The 19,638-nt window shown below is 42.8% G+C and overlaps 1 protein-coding gene and 1 pseudogene across 7 annotated transcripts in view; both read right to left on the bottom strand.

Annotated features, from left to right (window-relative positions):
* Positions 1-289: 289 nt before the first annotated feature.
* LOC145715337 (transcription initiation factor TFIID subunit 9-like) lies at positions 290-1,556 on the bottom strand (annotated as a pseudogene).
* Positions 1,557-13,168: 11,612 nt separating this feature from the next.
* Positions 13,169-19,638, bottom strand: part of RMDN2 (regulator of microtubule dynamics 2) — a 76,964-nt gene continuing 70,494 nt past the window's right edge. For 4 of the 7 annotated variants that reach the window (XM_081795210.1, XM_081795208.1, XM_078444792.2 and 1 more), the window contains one exon: positions 13,537-18,618. In XM_081795210.1, coding sequence (XP_081651336.1) covers positions 18,553-18,618 — 66 coding nt within the window. In that variant the 3' untranslated portion in view covers positions 13,537-18,552. The other 3 variants (XM_081795209.1, XM_078444789.2, XM_078444788.2) reach the window with 3 other exon arrangements.

Raw genomic sequence — 19,638 nt, 5'->3', positions numbered from 1 at the left:
GAGGGGAAGAGAGAGAGGGAGACACAGAATACGAAGCAGGCTCCAGGCTCTGAGCCGTCAGCACAGAGCCCGATGCGGGGCTCGAACTCATGGAGGGTGAGATCATGACCTGAGCTGAAGTCGGACGCTTAACCCACTGAGCCACCCAAGCGCCCCAAGAGTTTCTTATTTAATCAAGAAAGGAGGGAATTCTATACTGTGAAATGTTCTATCTGTGTGTATGTTTTATCATGAATATTTTAGTAATTAGCATTTGTTGCTTATAAATACATGAACATCAATATGTGGAGGGGATACCAACTTTTATTTATTTATTTATTTATTTGGTGAACGACTTTATTTTTTATACTGAAAGGCTGATGAAAAACCATTACTAATCCTGCTAAAGAAAATCCCACATCTCAATCAGAAAGGATAACTGTATTTACTCATTAAATGCCACTTACATTTCCTACAACACAAATTGAGAACACCCAGCATGCATGTTTAATCTCAGTGCAATGGATTCAAGACCAAGTATACATGTTACAAGCATCAAGGCCAGATTACAAATTATCACAGTTTATCACAATCATCATCGTCATCATCTTCTTGTTTTCTTTTCAGTGCATGTGCTGATTCATTGGCGGTATTTTGCGATGACACCATGTTAGTGGTAATAAGAATGTTCTTGGACCCGATTAATGATGGATTAATCGAACCGCGGATGTTGCAGGAATTTATGCTTTTGCAGTTGGGGGCTGTGAAGTGGGTCTTTGTACTGTAAACCTTTGCCCTGTGAGGGACATTGGAGTCCCTACTTTCGTTGACACAGACATGGTGTGTGGGGTTGGTGTGCCAAGAGTGGGAGTACTTGATCCGCTAGTAATAACCACAGAACTGTTATTCTTCCCGCAGAAGTAGATGCCTTTCTTTGTAAAGACTTAAGTCTAGGGGCGCCTGGGTGGCTCAGTCGGTTAAGCGGCCGACTTCGGCTCAGGTCACAATCTCGCGGTCCGTGAGTTCGAGCCCCGCATCGGGCCCCTGTGCTGACAGCTCAGAGCCCGGAGCCTGTTTCAATTCTGTGTCTCCCTCTCTCTGACCCTCCCCCATTCATGCTCTGTCTCTCTCTGTCTCAAAAATAAATAAACGTTAAAAAAAAAAATTAAAAAAAAAATTAAGACTTAAGTCTATAGTTTGGAACAAGCAATATCAGGTGGCAACCTGGGGCCTGACTATGGCTTGATTAATGGCAAAGGACTTTGATTTCTTTGCCTTGCCATGTCTAATAAAAAATCTCTTGGGGGAGGAGAGGCAAAAGACTGATCAGCACGGCACTGGATCGCCAATCGCACACCATCTGCATCAACAGTAGCTTTCTTAGTATGGCTTGAGTAAATGTTTGCATCATCTAGAATTGTGGTCACATATCAGAAGGCAAACTCCAACATCTGACTTACAACTCTTGGCTCATATTCTGTAATGCTCTTATCCTTCAGGATTTGTGCCATCATCTGTGGATCTTCAGGCATGCTCTTGGGACAAGCCCTCTCACCAGACTCCACGATGTCCGTTGATCAGACTTCTTGAGCTCAATCACCCACATTAATGTATTTCAGTCCCAAGCTTGATGCAAGTTCTTTGCCTAGCATGTTTTTTCCAAGCCCTGGTGTACCAGTGAGCAGGACGTTCAGAAGGTGTTTTAAAAGCTGATAAAATCAATGAAATCACAAAAGCTTGGAGACCAATGGGTTTACAAGATTATAGCAAAATTACTTAAAGTTTTAATGTTAACCACATGCAATTTAGCTTTTTTTTTTTTAATGCAGAAAGCACTTGGGGATCTTGAATGCTTTAGGCTCATCATTATGGATATTGATTATCTTCACAGTTGATGGGAGATTGGTTAACGAAGCATTGATCACTGGAAGGTCTTAGTTTACCTCTGGAAACTTCTGATTTCTGTGGCCCTCTAAGTGTCTTCCTCCACATCAGACAGTGTTCTGGTGAAGCAGTAACATGCCAGGTTTCCCCAGGCACACCCACAACTGCGGAGGCACCACAACAAGACAGAGGAGGCGTAGACTGTGAGCCTGCGTAGCCTGGGCCCGGCCTCTCTGAGTCGTGCCTTGGACAAGGAGAGCGTCCTGGCTGAAAGATGCTCTCTCTGGCAAAGGCAAGGTGGTAACACACCTATGTGCAGACCAGTCAAAGGATGGGAAGGAAGCAGACCTCATAAAGACCCTGCTTCAGCGCAGTGGGACTTCCTGTTGGGCCCACTGCCAGAAGTCTTCCCGAGTAGATGATTCTGACAAGTAAAGAAACACAAGTATTCTTTGTAGTCATAAAAGGGAAAAGATGGCTAGAGGGATAAACATCTCAACCAACAAATTCTTTTTATGGGATGTCTGGTTTTTTGCAAATTTTTACTGAACCAAGACATGTGTTCTTTTTAAATTAATACATGCAGTGCAAAAACTCAAAACAATATGCTGATTTATTCCATAAAGATAATTCCCAGGCTAACTGTGGGTTTGTTTTACATTGTCAACAAGAGTAGGGAGTCAGAGGAGGAATCTTGTAAAATCCTGGAAATGAAAAGTTTGGGTCCACATGGAATGACTACTCTACAATCTAGAGTAAATTCAATCTCAGCCTCTTTACTTCCCTCTGTGTCCTTCCCCTCACTCCCCTCCTCTCTCCCTTTCTTCTCTTTCTCTGTCTCTCTCTCTCTCTCTCTCTCTCTCTCTCTCTCTGTGTGTCGGGGGGTTCCTGTAAGTATAGCAGAGCAAGGGAGAAAGAGAGACATATGATTTTATATCTTCTTTCTCCCGGCAGTGTTCCAATGCCACAGGTTCAATCTACCTGCTCAACTTTCTATATATGGAGTTTCTGAAGGTCTGTTTTGATGACCTCACCCTGGGACAGGAGGCAAATCAGAGCTTCTGTCAGTTTTCTTATGTCCTGGCAGGGTTAAGGCAAGGAAGAAAGGGTAACAACCTACTAGAAACCGGCAAGGATGTTTTTGGCTGTAGGATTATCGAATTTCGTGCCATCAGGTTAGTCAGAGCGATTGAGTCAAGGAAGAAGATACCCAATGGGCACATGAAAAGATGCTCAAGTCATTAGGGAAGAGCAAATTAAAACCACAATGCAATGCCGCCACACCCAGGTTAGAGTGGCTGAAATTAAAGACAGGCTGACCATGCCAAGTGTTGGTGAGGATGTATAACAACTGGAACTCTCATTCCATCCATTCTGATGGGAATGCAGAATGGTACAGTCATCTGAAAAGCAGTATGTTTTCTTGTAAAGCTCCTTGTTTCTTGTAAAAAGTTTCTTGTAAAGCTAACACTTACCATGTGACAACTCCACGCCTACATTTTTGCCTCCACCTTCCAAATAAAAACATGTCTTTGAAAGACTAGCATATGAATGTTCCTATCAGCTTCATTCATAATAACCCCAAACTGGAAACAACCCCAAATAGGTGAGTTGATGAACTATTTATGACATACCAACGTGATACAATATTATACAGCAACAAAATGGAATGAACTATCGATATACCCGATATCATGGGCACATCTCAAAAAATGTGCTCAGAGAAAGAATGATCCCATTTATGTGATATTCTAAAAGACAACCTATAGTGCCAAAAAGCAGATTTCTGGTTGCCTGAGGCTGAAGTGCAGGTTGGAGATTGAGTGGGAAGGGACACAAGGGAACTTTCTGGGGTGATGCACAAATTTTATGCCTTGATATTGCGGTGGAGGTTAAACTGGTGTATAAATTCGTCCAAACTCATCAAACTGGTCACTTAACATGAACGCATTTGGTTGTATATAATGTATGCTTCACTAAAGCTGATGTAGGAAGAGAAGGAGGAGGCCCCTCTTCTCATGAATGGGTCTCAGGACGCTGAGCCAGGGAGAGACAGCATCACTTCTGAGAAATGCCTGGGGCGGGGGGGTGGTGGGGGGTGATGGAACAGTGAGCTCCAAGTCGGCTACCGCGCTGCACAAGGGTGGAGGCTGAGCCATAGGCTGTCATCTGCGATCTGCACAGTCTGCTTGTGTGGATGCTTCTTTTGAGACCCAACTCAGTTCACTAGCTCCTCCGTTGAGCGAGAGACTTGAGTTGGGGTCTAGCTAACTGTGGTTCAGAAGGGCATTTCTCATGGGCTCTGTGCATGCTGAAGAGGGTCCCTGCCCTGAGAGCATTTCCAGTGCGGGATAAGGTGGGGAATCAGAATGCAGCTATAGCCTCTGCACCCCCCGCAAGCTACCCTCTTTGTAGAGAAACTGGATGTTAATAATGCATGGCTGAGTTGGGGAAAATCTGAAGAAACTTCCCCTTTCCCCCCAAATTTCTCGGCCAACTCAGTGGGCCAAATTGAAACAGTCTAGATTTGGGCAGGGAAGATTTGCGACCATGAGAGAGATCATAATCTCAACCATGTATGGCCGGAAATGTAAATTATAGCTATGGAACTGTGAAGAATCACATAATTATATCAAATTTAAAAGGGAAAGTATGAGTGTGAACAACATCTTGTAGAGAAATTACCACAACCAGATGTATGCAAATTGTTCCCTAAGTAGAATAAGGCAACCTTCCAGGACATTCCCATGAATTTATATTATATGGACACTGACATCCCTATCTAAAGCCCATCTTAATTACTGTTTTCCCTTCCAATGAACCATTTCCCCCACCGTGGGAGATACTTGTGTGCTGTTGGCTAAGTTAATAGTTACACGAATTTCAAGAAGTCTATCTTTGTTTTTAGAAGACTCTTTTGTAGCTGCCATAAGCGCTTTTTAGGTAAATAAAAACAAAGGAAAAAGAAAGAGTTCCTAAGTGCGCTAAATCTGAAATGGTTTAAAGCTGATTATATGGCTCTGAATTTGCTTTCTGCCCTCACGGCACAGGCCGGGGCTGGGGGTCAGGGCATCTGGGTCCAGTCTCCAGCAAGTCTGTCCGTGACCTCCAGCCAGCCTGATCTTGTTTCGGTTTCCTCACGGTCAAATTAGGATGGGCGCCGTCCTTACCGATGTCAGCCACGTCAGCCAGCAAAGAGCTTTCACTGAAGTTTTACATCTAGTGCTAACACTTCGAAAAGTTAAAAAGTTGGACATGACGATAAAGCAGCGTTTCTTTTGCATTTAAAAGAAAACTTTTAAAATGTTCTAAACATAATACATGTGCTATCACTATATGTACGTGCTGTGGGATCCGTCCCTAAAGCAATAAAAATCATCTCGTTACAAAATTTCCCAATCTGTTAGCAACAAGCAGAAGGGCTAAGTGTCCTCCAAAACCAACGCTCAGTCTCACGAGGTTGCCAGGAACGGACCGCTCTAAATCGTTTTACGTTCCACATTGCCGTTACTTTATTACTAAGCCAACAGACTGCAAACCGAGGCCTGGAAATAGAATATGAGCTGTAGGGCTTCTCCATTTCCAGCCCTGCTCTCCCCTCCTTCCGTCTGCTCTCTCCCTGTCGCGTCACACCCGAGGGTGGAATGACCCTTAATTTTCTCTTTTAGGAACCCTAGGAAACTTTTGAAGTGCTTTCGTGTTTTTTGAGTTATCTAGCTGAACACATGTTCATTGAGTACGTCGTGCTACACAGGTGAATAATACGAAGGTGAATAATACATGGTCCCTGCCCTCACCCTGCTGAAGAGCTGAGGGCCAGTCAGGCTGAAAAAGGACATACAGCGTGTCTTGCTATTCTAAGGAGAGAGCGCCTCTGCTCATGCGCATCAGGAGGGCTTTGTGGTAGCGCTTCTGTCACTCGAGCCAGGCCTGGAGTGGGGAGACAGTGGGCACGGGGGAGGGAAGGTGGCCCCGTAGGATGGCAACACCCAAGCCAGGGGGCAGAAGAGAATCACGACAACCAGTTCGGTCTGGAAATGCAGACAGGGCGTGTGTGGGCGCAGGCGCATGCGCAGTGCGGGGGCGTATAGGGCGCCCCCTTGGAAAACAGACTGGGTAGGAGGACGGGAATGGAGGCTGTCTTCAAAGCCCTGCTGAAGACGTTGGCCTTTATGCTGACGGCAGTCGGAAGAAGATGGAGAAATATTGGTTCAAGTCTGCTTCTAACCGGGGGATCTCACCTGCATGGGTTGTGCCCACCCCCTCCTGATCCTTGTCCCCTCCCCACAAAGGAGCATCCCCAGCCACAGGAAGAAGGGTTGGGGAGCGTTGGTGAGAGGGTCCACTACATACCCTATGGAGGATTTGGTAGCAGGGATGGTCAGTGGGTGGCTTCCAACCTCCACATCAGCCGGCCCTAGTGACAGCTCGTTTCTGGGGCCTGTATCAAGCTTCTGACCTTGACTTTGACTCCAAGGATATGAACAAGGTACTGCTTGGCTCCCTACTCAGGGCCCCCTATGACCCAGGCTTCGAGGCTCACCGGGACCTCCTCATGGCTGGGGGTGAGACGGGGCTGGGCATCAGAGGTGCCAAGGTGGAGCAGAACTGGACCCATTGAACAGACCATCCGGGCCCAGCCCAGTGTGCTGGAAGGGCTGGAGTCCTCCGGGCCGCTCACCCTGGGCAAGCAGTGCTGCGGAGGAAGTCACCACGGGCACTACCAACAAGAAGTGAGGCTGAGAGGAGCTTTTCTAAACCATCAGCAATAAAGAATAAACATCAATCATGCTAGAGGAAAGACCAGTTTTTCTATACTCTATCCTCTCTATAGAAGATGATGTTAAATTAATATTATGTGATGAACAAACAGTACATGGCAAAATGAAGAGGGAAAAAGTGGCTTAGAGGTGTGCCGCACCCTTAGTACATAACGATACATTATTTTTATGGATTTTGTAGTATTTGTGACATTTGTCGGCTTTTAAAATTTTGTAACTTATTGTGATGTCTTTTTTAGGTTTTTTTTAATGTTTATTTTTGAGAGAGAGAGAGAGAGAGAGAGAGACAGAGTGTGAGCAGGGGAGGGGCAGAGAGAGAGGGAGACACAGAATCCGAAGCAGGCTCCAGCTGACAGCTCAGAGCCTGATGCGGGGCTCGAACTCACGAACTGTGAAATCATGACCTGAGCTGAAGTCAGATGCTTAACCGACTGAGCCACCCAGGCACCCCTGTCTTTTTTATTCTAAATAAAGTTGCTTTCATACCTAATTTTGTATTGGAATTTTTGTATTCTTTTTCTTAACGATTCTCCAAATTGAATAACCTTGAGGCCTCACAAGCTTGGGTCAGCCCTTGGATGATTCCATAATATTAGCTCAATAAATATTTGAGTAATTACTACTGTTACGTACATGGAGCTCCTAGGACTGAAGAACCCTAGGGAAGTAAAGTACATTTCAAATGAAAAGACTAAATAAATAACTGAAATGGTAGCTTGGCTGGAAAGTCACTGTCTTCATGACTGAAACCTTTTAAAACTTACGACAGCCAGGGAGCCTGGGTGGCATCTGTCTCTTAATTTCAGCTCAGGTCCTGATCTATGGTTGTGGGATAGAGCCCTGTGTCGGACTTCACGCTAAGCGTGGAGGCAGCTTAAGATTCTCTTTCTTCTTCTCCCTCTGCCCCTCCCCTGCTTGCTTGTGTGTGCTCTCTCTCTCAAAAAGGGAAACTATTGGGACAGCCAATGTTGGGCTCCAGATGAACTCCACACACACCATGCCTACCTGACTCGAAGTGGCTGACCACTTAGGACTCGGCCAGCAACATAGTTATGTCACAATAATTTCGAATGTTCTTTCTACTCGTAACTTTCATCAGCTTCTTTTTCCAGTCAGGTTTCCCAATTTAAAATTAGTCGGGTTGTGTAAATATGAAGTATTCAAGAAGGAGGAAAGGTATAATTTAATTCTTCATCTGTTAACTTAATTTGCCAAAGCTTAAGAATGCTATTTAAAAACAAACAAAAAAAATTATCTGGCTTCTAACCCAAGTCTCAGGAAATAATGATTTTCATAGTACAATTGCTCAACTTGTTTTATATTATAGAATGCATACATTTGAACACGATAGGAACTTGTTTTAAAAAGCAATTTAATATGTTTGAGCTTGCCATATAAGAAATAATGGTTTAGAGGCCTGGAAAGTGCTCTAGAATGGCAAGTCCCTGAAGTTACAATGTCTGTTTTTCAAAGTCCAAAACGTGGACAAAATATAGAAATCAGTGTCTTCCAAGCTATTGGACGGTGGGAAAGAAAGGACAATAATCCCTGAGAGATTGTAACAAACGAGGAAAGCCCTACGATTGCCCCAGATTACTGCCTCACGAGAGTTTCCAGACAACACACAGAGAGGGAGCCCTGAAGGAGTCCCACAGTCTCCTTGAGTTGAGGAGACAAATTGATCAACAAAATCCCAAAATCCTAGCTAGATTTTTTTTTTTAGAAGTTAAAAAGCTGATTCTAATCATTAATACTGATAAATAGTTCAATGGAACAAACTAGAAAGTACACACGTAGACCTACACATATATGGAAGACTGATTTTTGACAAAGGTGCAAAGGCAATTCAGTAGGGAAACAATAGTCTTTTCAGCAGATGGTGCTAGAACAATTGTCTGTCCATATACACAGCAAGTGAACCTCAATCCATACCTCATGCCATATACAAAAATTAACCCAGAATGGATCACAGATTTCAGTGCAAAACCCCAAATATACAATTTTTAGAAGAAAATATAGGGGGAAAATTTTATAACCTTGGACTAGCACAGATATTTAGATACAAGACCAAAAACAGCATACGTGAAAGTAGAAATTGATTCACCAAGAGGAACAACTTTTGTCCTGTCAAAGACACGTTAAGGGAATTAACATGAAGGGAATTCTCTCTGCCACAGAGAGAGAGAAAACATTGGCAAATTACGTATCTAATAAAGGACTTGTATCTTACAGAATATATGAAGAACTCTTAAAAGTCAATAAAGAAGAAAACAAGGATCTCAAGTAAAACAATGGGCCAACAATTGGAAGGGCCATTTCACCAAAAAAGATACACGAATGGCAAATACGCACGTGAAAACATGCTCAGTGTAATTTGTCACTAGGGTAATAAAAACCCCAATTAGATAGCACTGCACATCTAGAGCAGTAGCTCAGATTATGAAGAGCGACCATCCCAAGTGCTGCTGAGAAGGTGGAGGAGGTAGAAAGCTCATTCATTGCTGGTGGGAAGGTAAAATGGGCTAACCAGTTTGGAAAACAGCTTGACAGCTTTTTTTTTTTAATGCTAAACACAGATCCACCACATAATTCAGCCATTCTAGTCCTACTTATCCAAGAGAAATGAAAGCAGAGGTCCATTTAAAGAATTCATATGAATATTCAGAGACTTGTTTGTGATAATCAAATACTGGGCGCTCCCCAAAGGCTCATCAACAGTTGAGTGGAGAGAAAGAACTGTGGTCTATCCATGCAGTAAAATGCCACTCAGCAAAAAAGGAATGAACTATCAGAACACACTACAACATGGACGGATCTCAAAATAATTTAGTTGAGTGAAAGAAATCAGGCAGCAAAAGAGAGAACATAATGTACAAGTCCAGTTTTATAAAAGTCCAGAAAACACAATCTATCGTGACAGAAAGCAGGGCAGTGGTTGTTTGGGGACAGGAGGTGCAGGGAGAGTCAGGAGAGAGGGGCTGCAGAAAGGTGGGAAGAAACTTTTGGGGTGATGGAAATGTCTGCTATCTTGCGATGGTTTCAGGGATACATATGTCAAAGGACATCAAACTATACACTTTAAATATGCATATTCTGGTATGTCAGTTGTAACTCAATAAAGCCATTTTTAAAACTTAAGATTTGGCTTCAGGCACCTAGAACAAGATACTGGTTTGAGAGCTGCAAAAGTCATGGAACAATCAAGATATTAACTATGCTTGGTTCTAAAATGTGACATTGTCTTTAACTGTGAAATAACACATTCTTGTTAAACACCCCAAAATAGGTCATAAAGTCTATACTGAGGCTCTCAGGACACACACCGATCACTTGATCGGTAACAAGTCATTTCAAATGGGTTTCACCACCTCCTTTTTTTCTCTTTCCTTATCTTGGGAAAGGAGAAGGTGGGGATATGAAAACAGATTTAATATAAGGCAAGATATACAACAGGTTGTTGGAAAGTTATTTGAAACCAGAAAATGGGTATCAGTATCCAAAAAATAAATACAAGGAAAGATTTTTCTTCACCTTTACCATTTTTTTTTGTATACCCTTTCTTCCTTTCCTGTCCTTTTTCCCTTTCTTTCCTTCCACCTCCTGCCTCTTACCCCCACATCCCACCCCACCTTTGCTGGCAGGGTTGCCCAGAAGTTCAGACTATAGCACGAACTGGAACAGACTGTCCAAGTTCAAACCTCATGCTGTACTCCTGTACTCAGTATGGTATTTAATATCTCATGCTTTAGCCCCCCCCCCCCCCCCCCGTCTGTAAATAGGGTAATACCAAAAGTTCCTTCTCTCTGGACTGCTGAGGATTAAATGATTTGATAATAGGTAAAGCACTTAAAACAGGCAGAACCACGGGTTAACAGCATGCAAGTGTTACCGTTCTCGTGGCCCCTAATCTATGACAGACATGTTGGACTCCAATCAGTTAAATGTAAAAAGCCCTGGGCTCGGAGAAGACGGCAGAGGGCATGAGATTCCAGGAGCTGGAACCCAGTCCCGGCTTGGCCAGTCCCCAGCTCCCTGCCCCCATCTGTGCTACTACTGATGCATCAGAGCTTAAACTGTTTACTGGGGAAACGAGAAGGCTGGTCTACAGGACGGTCACCATGGTCCCATCCAGGTGTTAGCACTGCTTTTTATCATTCAAAGTTACATAAATATTATCAAATGAAAAGCTTTTAGACAACTGTTAGGCACAATGGAGATTTTCATGTTACAACGTAGGTCATTCATTATTTAGTAAGAAAGACAAGTAACCTTGCCAATTATATGGACGGAACAACTGATAAAACTCTAGCAGAACACCAAGTGACTTCTTCAATGTTTCATGAGAAATTTTAACACGCAGTTTATCGTCTTCTGAAATGGGACCCATGCGAAGTTCTGGATGGGAACTCCCCCTTCTCAAAGCTATGCATGAATCTCTTGAAAGTTTAAGAGTTTGTGTACTTTGCCTGTGGTGGACGGTCCACCACTGGCTTGGCCTTAGTGACCCCCACGCCCCCAGGAGAAATCATTTCAGAAGTGCCCTGGAGCTCTTCTGTCTTCTCCCAGGGTGGCAGCAGGAGCGGTGAGTGAAGTAACCATAGAAAGGAAAGCTAGTCAGTTCACATGGCTTCCTTCACGGGAAATTCACCGGACTAAGTGTAACAATAAGTGAAACAACCTACCTATGATGCTGCCATCCAAGACAAGCTCTCGACTTTTAAAAGGGGGGAGATTTCATGTGAGCCAGACAGCAGAGTTGTAATGTTACTTTGAAGGGGATACAGTATAGCCATGATGAGGAGGGAAATTTCCTCTGTTAACATCCTCCTGCAGTAGCGGTCAAGTGTGTGAGCAATTCCTCACACTTTAACGATTCAAGTAACTTTTAGGAGTGTTATACTCCCATCGGGTCAGGTCCTTATCCAGAAACGGAATCACTCAACCTGTCCACTCAAGACATACTGACTACAGGGACCAAACAGGGATTTTATTAAAACAAATGGAGATTGATTAGCCCTTATGTCGTTTAATTATGAGTCCCCAGTCCCACGGAGAGGATTTTTGATGTTCCTTATAGTTCCTAGCAGAAGTCTTTGCACTGATCTCTGCTCCCACAACGTGGTTCATTCTGTCATTTGCTGCTAGTGACATTCACCCGCCTCAACTGGCACATTGTTGTAGCTGTTTTGAGAAAGCCGGAGGTATCGGTAGCCTTATGGACACTGTGTAATCTGTTGGGGTACCTGCCAGACTCCTGTCCCTTCTAGCTAGTAGTTTCAGAGATTGGGCAAGAGCAGTTGAACTGATTCAGGTATCTGGATGGGTCATTGTAAAAGACCAGAAGCAGGAACTGGCTTAGTTTGATTAAAGAGCATCTAGGTCAGGGCTTGAAATTTTGAGTGTATAAAGGTATGTGTGTGCCCATATATTTGGGATAGCAAACGGGAAACTCAAATTTTGACCTGATGTCCAAGGTGAGGCTGGTTAAAGCGTAGTGAGGAATCTTTATAGATCGCTGCTAAGTACCGTGGGAAAAAATATCCTTTTAGTTTATTAAAACTTGGGAAATATAAGAAATAAAACACAACTCCACAGAAATATGAACTACCAGTTGAGTGTATTTCCAATAGATGCTTTTCTGTGCACATTTTCATATAGTTGAGATCAGATGTATACACTATTTTGCCTCTTACTTGCACTTAAGATGCTCTATGCATTCACTATTTTTGTAATTTTTTCAACGTCAAAATAATATCCTACTGTAGTTATATTCCAATATGGTTAACCACTTCCTTATTGTTGCCCATAGTGTTCTACTGTAATAAATAATGCTGTCATAAACATTTGTGCATAAATCATTATACCTTTTCTCCTTAGGACTATTTCCCGGAAATGACATTACAAGATTAAAGAATCAATACATCTTGAAGGCTCAGGACATTTTTAAGGGTATTTTGACACAAACATTTGGTAAAGTGTTTGTGTCAAAATACCCTTCTACCGGCTGTGTATGGGAATGTTCCAACTCGTGCCATCATTATCAGCATTGAATATTTTAAAAGTATTTTTCATGTTTATTTATTATGAGAGAGAGAGAGAGAGCCAGAGCACAAGCAGGGAAGGGGCAGACAGAGGGAGAGAGAGAATCCCAAGCAGGCTCTGCACTGTCAGTACAGAGCCCGATGCAGGGCTTGAACCCACAAACCGTTGAGATCATGACCTGAGGCGAAATCAAGAGTCAGATGCTTAACCGACTGAGCCACCCACCCAGGCACCCCGGATATTTCTTGAAAGAAAAAAAATCCTTGCTAATTTAATATTAAAACATTACCTTACTGTAATTTCATTCACATTTCTGATTATTGGTTACAATATATTTACTCTTTTGTTTTTCCTCTTCTGTCAACAATGTGTTCATGACCTCTGCCTATTTTTTTCCGTTTTTCATTCACATTAATGAAATTTTGTTTTGCCAAGTCTCCACTGAAGCATTAATCAGACACTCACTAGAGGTCATTTTATTGAATTGACTTAAATATTTTATTTAAAGAAATATTCTGAAGACTATAGTTTATTGGTAGGAAAAATAGAAATCATACGTGTTTAAAGATCATTTTGTACTGACATTATGCGAAATCGACTTCTCCAAGTAACATTATTAGTTTCGCAGTGATACTAGTGGAATGCATGCTGCAGAAACATGGTTTTACCTTCAAATCTGAGCACATTACCCTTACATCAGAAAAGAAAAAGGGATAATAAAAAACGCCACTTGGATTAGTTCAAAGTTTAGTAGACCACATCTGATTTGTTGAAGAGTGAGTTCTTTTATTTACCTCTTCAAGGAAGTGCTTATTTTTTTCACTTCTTTCTGTGCATCTTTATCCTATAAAGAAAATACAAATACACAATGAAATTTCACACATTTATCCTGCTCCTCTAGCTACTTTGAAACAATCTTCGGTTGAGCGAGGGGATACTTTGTGTGGGACCATTACAAGGAAACTACAGATTTCTGAGATCCAGGCATGATTCAGATCTCCGAGACCACGTGTAGTGCAGAGAGCTACTCCCAGGCTGTTCCCCCGCCAGGTCTGGAGGGGTGGGATACCGGAAGAAGAGATCCTTCGGTGTAAGCTGACATATTGGCCCTCGCCACGGTGTTAATGGTAACATTGGTTTTTTTTTTTTTCTTCAGCTGTATGATGTGGAAGAAGTCCTAGCCTCAGCAGCAGGATTGGAAGAAATTGGAGATTCCACTGCAAGATCCAGGCTAGCTATACATTTCATCACTGACGTCATCAAGTAGTTTATATTAAAGGTGAAAAACCATCTAATATGTTTTATACATGGTCTAATATATTCCACTTGTTATTTCTTTAAAACAAGAGTGGAGGTTAGAAACAGTGGCAATAAATTTAGATGGCAGGGTACTCCTATGCACTTTTGCATTTAACATTTATTGAGCACCTAATTAGAAAGAATTTAAGGGATGTAACAAATTAAAACAAATAGATGAGAACAAATGAACAACATAATATTTGGAAGTGGCTGTTAGATTAAACAAACAAACAAACAAACAAACCTGGAAGTTCTTCAATAGTTTTAATCATAACGTAGTGTCTGGTCGATCAGATGTCTACCTACTAGCAAATCAGTATTTTTTCAAGGTTGCGAGAAACTACGATTAATGAATTTAGGGGATTAATGCATTATTTAAAATAACGTATAAGAAATACGTTTATCTTGGTAATTCATGTTTATCTTGGTAACCCTGGGGATAGTTCAGTGCCTGGCACCGATAAGTCCCTCAATGGGATACCTATTAGCAGTAACATTTCCCATTAATCGATGTTTAGGGATCAATTTCTTGCAGAATAATGACATAAGCGAGAGAATCATTTCAACTAGATGCCTAAAGGAAAGAACGTGCAGAAACCAGAAGGAAAGATTTAAAATTAAGATCACAGCTTGGCAATATGTGTCCTCGCGCACCCCCACTCCCCCACTCCAATTCAACTGGCAGCAAATTCGCTCACCGCACACCCACAGCCACACCCGCACATACAATACCCCTCCTGTTGTACCTTGTTCCCGGGGCTTCCATCCAAGCATTTTATTTATTTATTTGTTATGTGCAGGTTTTTTAGCCCAAAACGCCAGCTAACGCCGCTACCCCCAAACACGCTTTCCTCTGTTATTGCCCCAAATGTCTGCCCTTCCCACCATCAACCCTCATTGGGTACTCCCCCCAATACCACCCTCCTTCAGTCAACCTCCCACTTTTCCTCTTTTTCTCACACATGTCTACAGAGCTCCCTGGCACTCCTGTTAGGGGACTTGTTTTGAAGTCATTTTTGTATAACCAGCAATGCATTTGCTGAGAATATATTTTGGGGGAAGAGGATAATTGTCCTCTGCCATTTCTTATAGCTGTTAATCTCCTGGTCACTCTCCTTTTACATTTGTTTTTTATGACTTTGGCACCTGGGTCACTCTCCACGCCAAGGCCTGCCATCGCTGTTGGAGACATCCTAGTCCCCATGGACTGTGGATCCCACCTTCCTGGAGTTAGCCTCCTCACCTCCGATGCCCTCCCCCATCACCCCGGTGAGCGGACCCTGGGCTCTGTCATGACCTACAACTGCCCTACCTCTGAAATAGGCGTCCTGCCCTCTGAACACAACTGCCCGTCTTTTCGTGTCATTTATCCAAGTACTCTCAATAACAATCATTTTCCAACTTCCACAGATTTATTAAGAGATTTTCTTTCCCTCTTGTTCTCTGCCAGCTTTCTCCTTCTTTGACTTGTTTTTTTGTTTGTTTGTTTTGCCTTGACTTGTTTTCTTACCCACTTTAGACTCTATATCCAGCGACCTTTGAACTAAAAGACAAAAGCCCTTTCTCCCTCTGTGGCACCTGCCCTGGGTCTCTACAAACCCCCAAGTCCACAAATCCATCAACTTTTCTATTGTGTTGGCAACAAAAAAAGAGAACCCTGATGCGCTCTGGATGCCTTTCTGACCTCCTCAGGGCCTCCCTTATTCTACCAATTATCTCCTCGCTCCTTGGTCGTTCTTGAATCCTTCCTTCTTTGCGGACCTTCTCGTCATTTAAATATGCTCCCCTATTTCCCATCTAAAAAAACACAACGATTTCTCACCTCTGGCACCACTTCTCCTCTCTTCCCCATCAAATTGTTGGAAGTGCATCTACCAGCACCGACCGCGTTGTCTCAGTGCTCTGCACGGTCTCTGCGGCTATCGTTCCACTGACAACAGTCTGGGTTAAGATCACCAGTGACACAGACATCATTGAACTCAGCTCATTCCAGTCCTGACTTCTCCAGGGTTTCTGACAGAGGTGACCACTTCCACCATCCTTTGGCTTCTGAGGCCCTGTCTCGTGGGCTCACTTCTGCTGGTCTCCCTTGTAGCTTCCTTTTCCTCCTCCCCTTCCATTATGCTGCTGTTTCTCAAAGCTGATCCTCTGCCTGCTGCCTTTCAAACACTACATAACTTCACTGGGTGACCTCTGCCACCTTGTGGCTTCAGACATCATTTATGTGGCAAATATAAAATCAGTTTATGGATTTGAAAATCTCACAAACTCAGAATGTCTATACCTGAGCTCACCTTCTCTACCAAATCTGGCTCTCCAATGCTCCCCGGGTCCTTAAAGGGTACCTCCATCTACCCTGGTCCGTTTCTAAAGCCAGGAACCCCGATCTCATTCTTGAGTCCTCCAACTTCTAGATATTCAATTTGTAAGTCTTGTAGAGAACACCAGCCACGAATCCGTTAAGTCTGTGTATCTCCGTTCACTGCTCACTGCCATCATCTTAGTCGGCATCAGCGGCTCAGGTCTGTGCTACTTGCTGTAGTTAATCAAATGCTACTCCTTCTTCTAGTTTTGCTTCCCTCCAAGCCAAGTCAGTCCCCACAGGGTAGCCAGTTGTGCCCGCCCCAAAATCTCATTTGTCACTTGTTGCTTAAGACCCTGTAATGGTTTTTCCCTGCCTTTAAGAAAAAGACACAAGGCTCTCATCTCTTCTTTCCCTCTCGTGCCCAACATTTCAGCCATATTGTTATTTGATTCGACGCTTTTAGGCCTATTTTTCCATTCCAAGCCTTTGTCTGTTTTTAGCGTTTCATAAAATAGGGCATGTCTGCCACCTGCATCAGTATCACCTGAGATCATGTGAATTACTTGCAAAGTGTGTGTTTAATTGTCCAGGTCTCCATTCGCCCTTGCCATGTAGATAACATATTTCAAAACTAATATCATCATTAGAACACACTATTTTGTGTTCTACATTTTTTTTCAGTTACATTAAAAGTTGTTTTCTGATTGAACAAAGTTTTTGGAAATATGTTGAGAGCTGCAAAAAGAATAGAAGCTGATCAGCTTTCGACAGTGATGTAATAAAGGAAAAATGGCCCCATTACTCAGCATAACGTTTCATTATTTTTTTAAAGACAAATACCAATGCGTTAGATTTTTTACCAACAGCTTTTATTAATCTACTGAGGAGAAGTTATCTTATTGCCTATTACAGCTTACAAATTCTGCATTCAACATTTCCAAGAATGCATCACGGTACATCTTTCTACTACATTTATTTTCAGTGATATGTCATTTGCCAAAAGTCTAAATTATAGACTGAATTGTGTTCTAAAGGGTTCTTGATAGTTTCGTTTTCCAATATGAGTTTTCTTATATAAATTGTATATAAAGGCATTTCTACTTTGACTTGAAGCCTGGGAGACTTCCCGGTGTGAGCATTCTAAGGCTGACTAAGGTATATGTGATCACGGAAGTCTTTCCTTCCATCATGATAATGAGAGTGTCCTATACAGTGACAATCCTCACATGCCCTGTAATGTTGCTCTACGAGGAAAGGGGTTCTCATGTTCATTTCATTGAATTGCTTCTCTAACATGAATCATCTAGTATTTCCCAAATGGCTTCCTCCTCCTGGTAAAGACTTGCTCCCTTTCTGCTTGGTTTGCTCAGTGTTCTGTGCATTTGAAGCCTTGAGCTTTGGCTGAAGGTGACAGAGTTTCTCCCCTGTGGGAACTCTTGTGTCTATAAAGGTTAAAGCTGAGGCTGAAGGTTCTTCTCCATTCATTACATTTATAGGGTTTCGCTCCGGCGTGTATCCTCATGATGGCTAAGGTTAGAACATCAGCTAAGTGCTTTACCACATAGATGACATTCGTGTAGTTTCTCTGCCGTGTGAATTCACTCAGGCTGTTTCAAGGATGAGTCGTTACTGGAGGCATTTCTGCTCTGATTATAGGCAAAGGGTTTTCCTCCTGTGTGAATTCTCTGCTGTGAACAGAAGTTAGCTCTCGGGCTGAAGTGTGTGCCACGTTCGTTACATTGGTAGGGTTTCTTTCCAGTTAACACATGCTGAATCAGTTGACCTGTGGGTATTTCCCCATTCTCAAAGAGCTCCTCTCCAGTGTGAAATCTCTGCTACTAACGGGGACAGGAGAGGATGTGAAAGGCATGCCTGCATCCACTCGTCTCTTCATTTTTCTACATACGAATTCTATGCTGATCCTTCAACGATGGTCTCCAAATAAAGTCTCTGCCGCATTGGTTACACTCACATGGTGTGATACTCTCCTCCGTGTAAGCGTTTTTCTTCATAGCATGTCAACTGCACAGGCATCTGATCAATTCTGAGGGCTTCACTATGTTTCAAGCACTCGATATATTGTCCACATTTGCTCAAATGTCATCTTCTAAGGACTCAGGTTATGGTTTTGAATTCAGGGTATTCCTTCCTTCTCCAGATTCACACTATCCAAACCTTTCTGCTGAAGCAGCACACTTTCTCTCCATTGAGAACACTGCAGTTTCAAATTCCGGGGATACAAAGCTGCTCACATGCATGAATCTAGGCCCTGGAGCCCAAGGGCTGACACTCTAAATACCAAGTGCAGTGTGACGAGCTTAGGGCTCCCTGGAAGGGACATAAGACGTGTCACAAGTAACTATCATGCCAGGAAGAGGTTACAAGTGCCACAAGAAAGAGGCACATGAGGGAAAATACATCAATACTCTCCACCAAAGGCTTTGGATAAGTAAGAGAGAGACTTACTTATATTAAATGGTTACACTCCTGGCATGTGCGTGATGATTATCAAACATCAACCTGACTAGACTGAGGGCTGGGTAAGAATGACTGATCCCAGACTGATGCCGTGTCACCAGATATTTTAAGAATATTATTAAAGGAGGTCTAAGAGCGACGCCTGGATAGCTCAGTTGGTTAAGCATCCAACTCCTGATTTGGGCTCAGGTCATGATCTCACAGTTGTGAGATTGAGCCCCATGTAGGGCTCTGCAAGAACATGGAGCTTGCTTTGGATTCTCTCTTTCTCTCTCTCTCAAAATAAATAAAATAAACATCAAAAAAAAAGAGGTCTAAGAAACTTCTTTAAGGTGCTTTTAAGATCAACCTAAGAAATATAAGCAAGGCCATTATATATCAAGAAAGCTTAACAAGTAATATATTTTGGACTGCCAATAAAAGGTTAGAACCCAAAGAGTGGAAATAGGGGGTTGTAAACAGAGTAACAGTCCCCGCCTGCAACTCATGAAAATGTCTCTTCAGAGAGTAGGAAAAGTGTGTCCCTTCTTTAGTGGCCTTATTCATTTCCTTTTTAAAAAATATTTATTTTTTTATGTTTTATTTTTTATATTTGAGAGAGAGACAGAGAGACAGAGAGCAAGTAGGGGAGGGGCAGAGAGACAGAGGCAGAATCTAAAGCAGGCTCCAGGCTCTGAGCCATCAGCACAGACCCTGACGCAGGGCTCAAACTCATGAACTGTGAGATCATGACCTGAGCCGAAGTTGGACGCTTAACCGACTGAATCACCCAAGAGCTCCCCAAAATATTTATTTTTGAGAGAGAGAGAGAGAGAGCTCAAGCAGGGGAGGGACAGAGAGAGAGGGAGACAGGATCCAAAGCGGGCTCCA

Source organism: Panthera onca, chromosome A3 (assembly GCF_046562875.1).
Source record: "Panthera onca isolate mPanOnc1 chromosome A3, mPanOnc1 haplotype 2, whole genome shotgun sequence".
Taxonomy (NCBI): Eukaryota; Metazoa; Chordata; class Mammalia; order Carnivora; family Felidae; genus Panthera; species Panthera onca.
The sequence above is the reverse complement of the archived record's forward strand: the minus strand, read 5'-3'. Positions and strand labels throughout refer to the sequence as shown.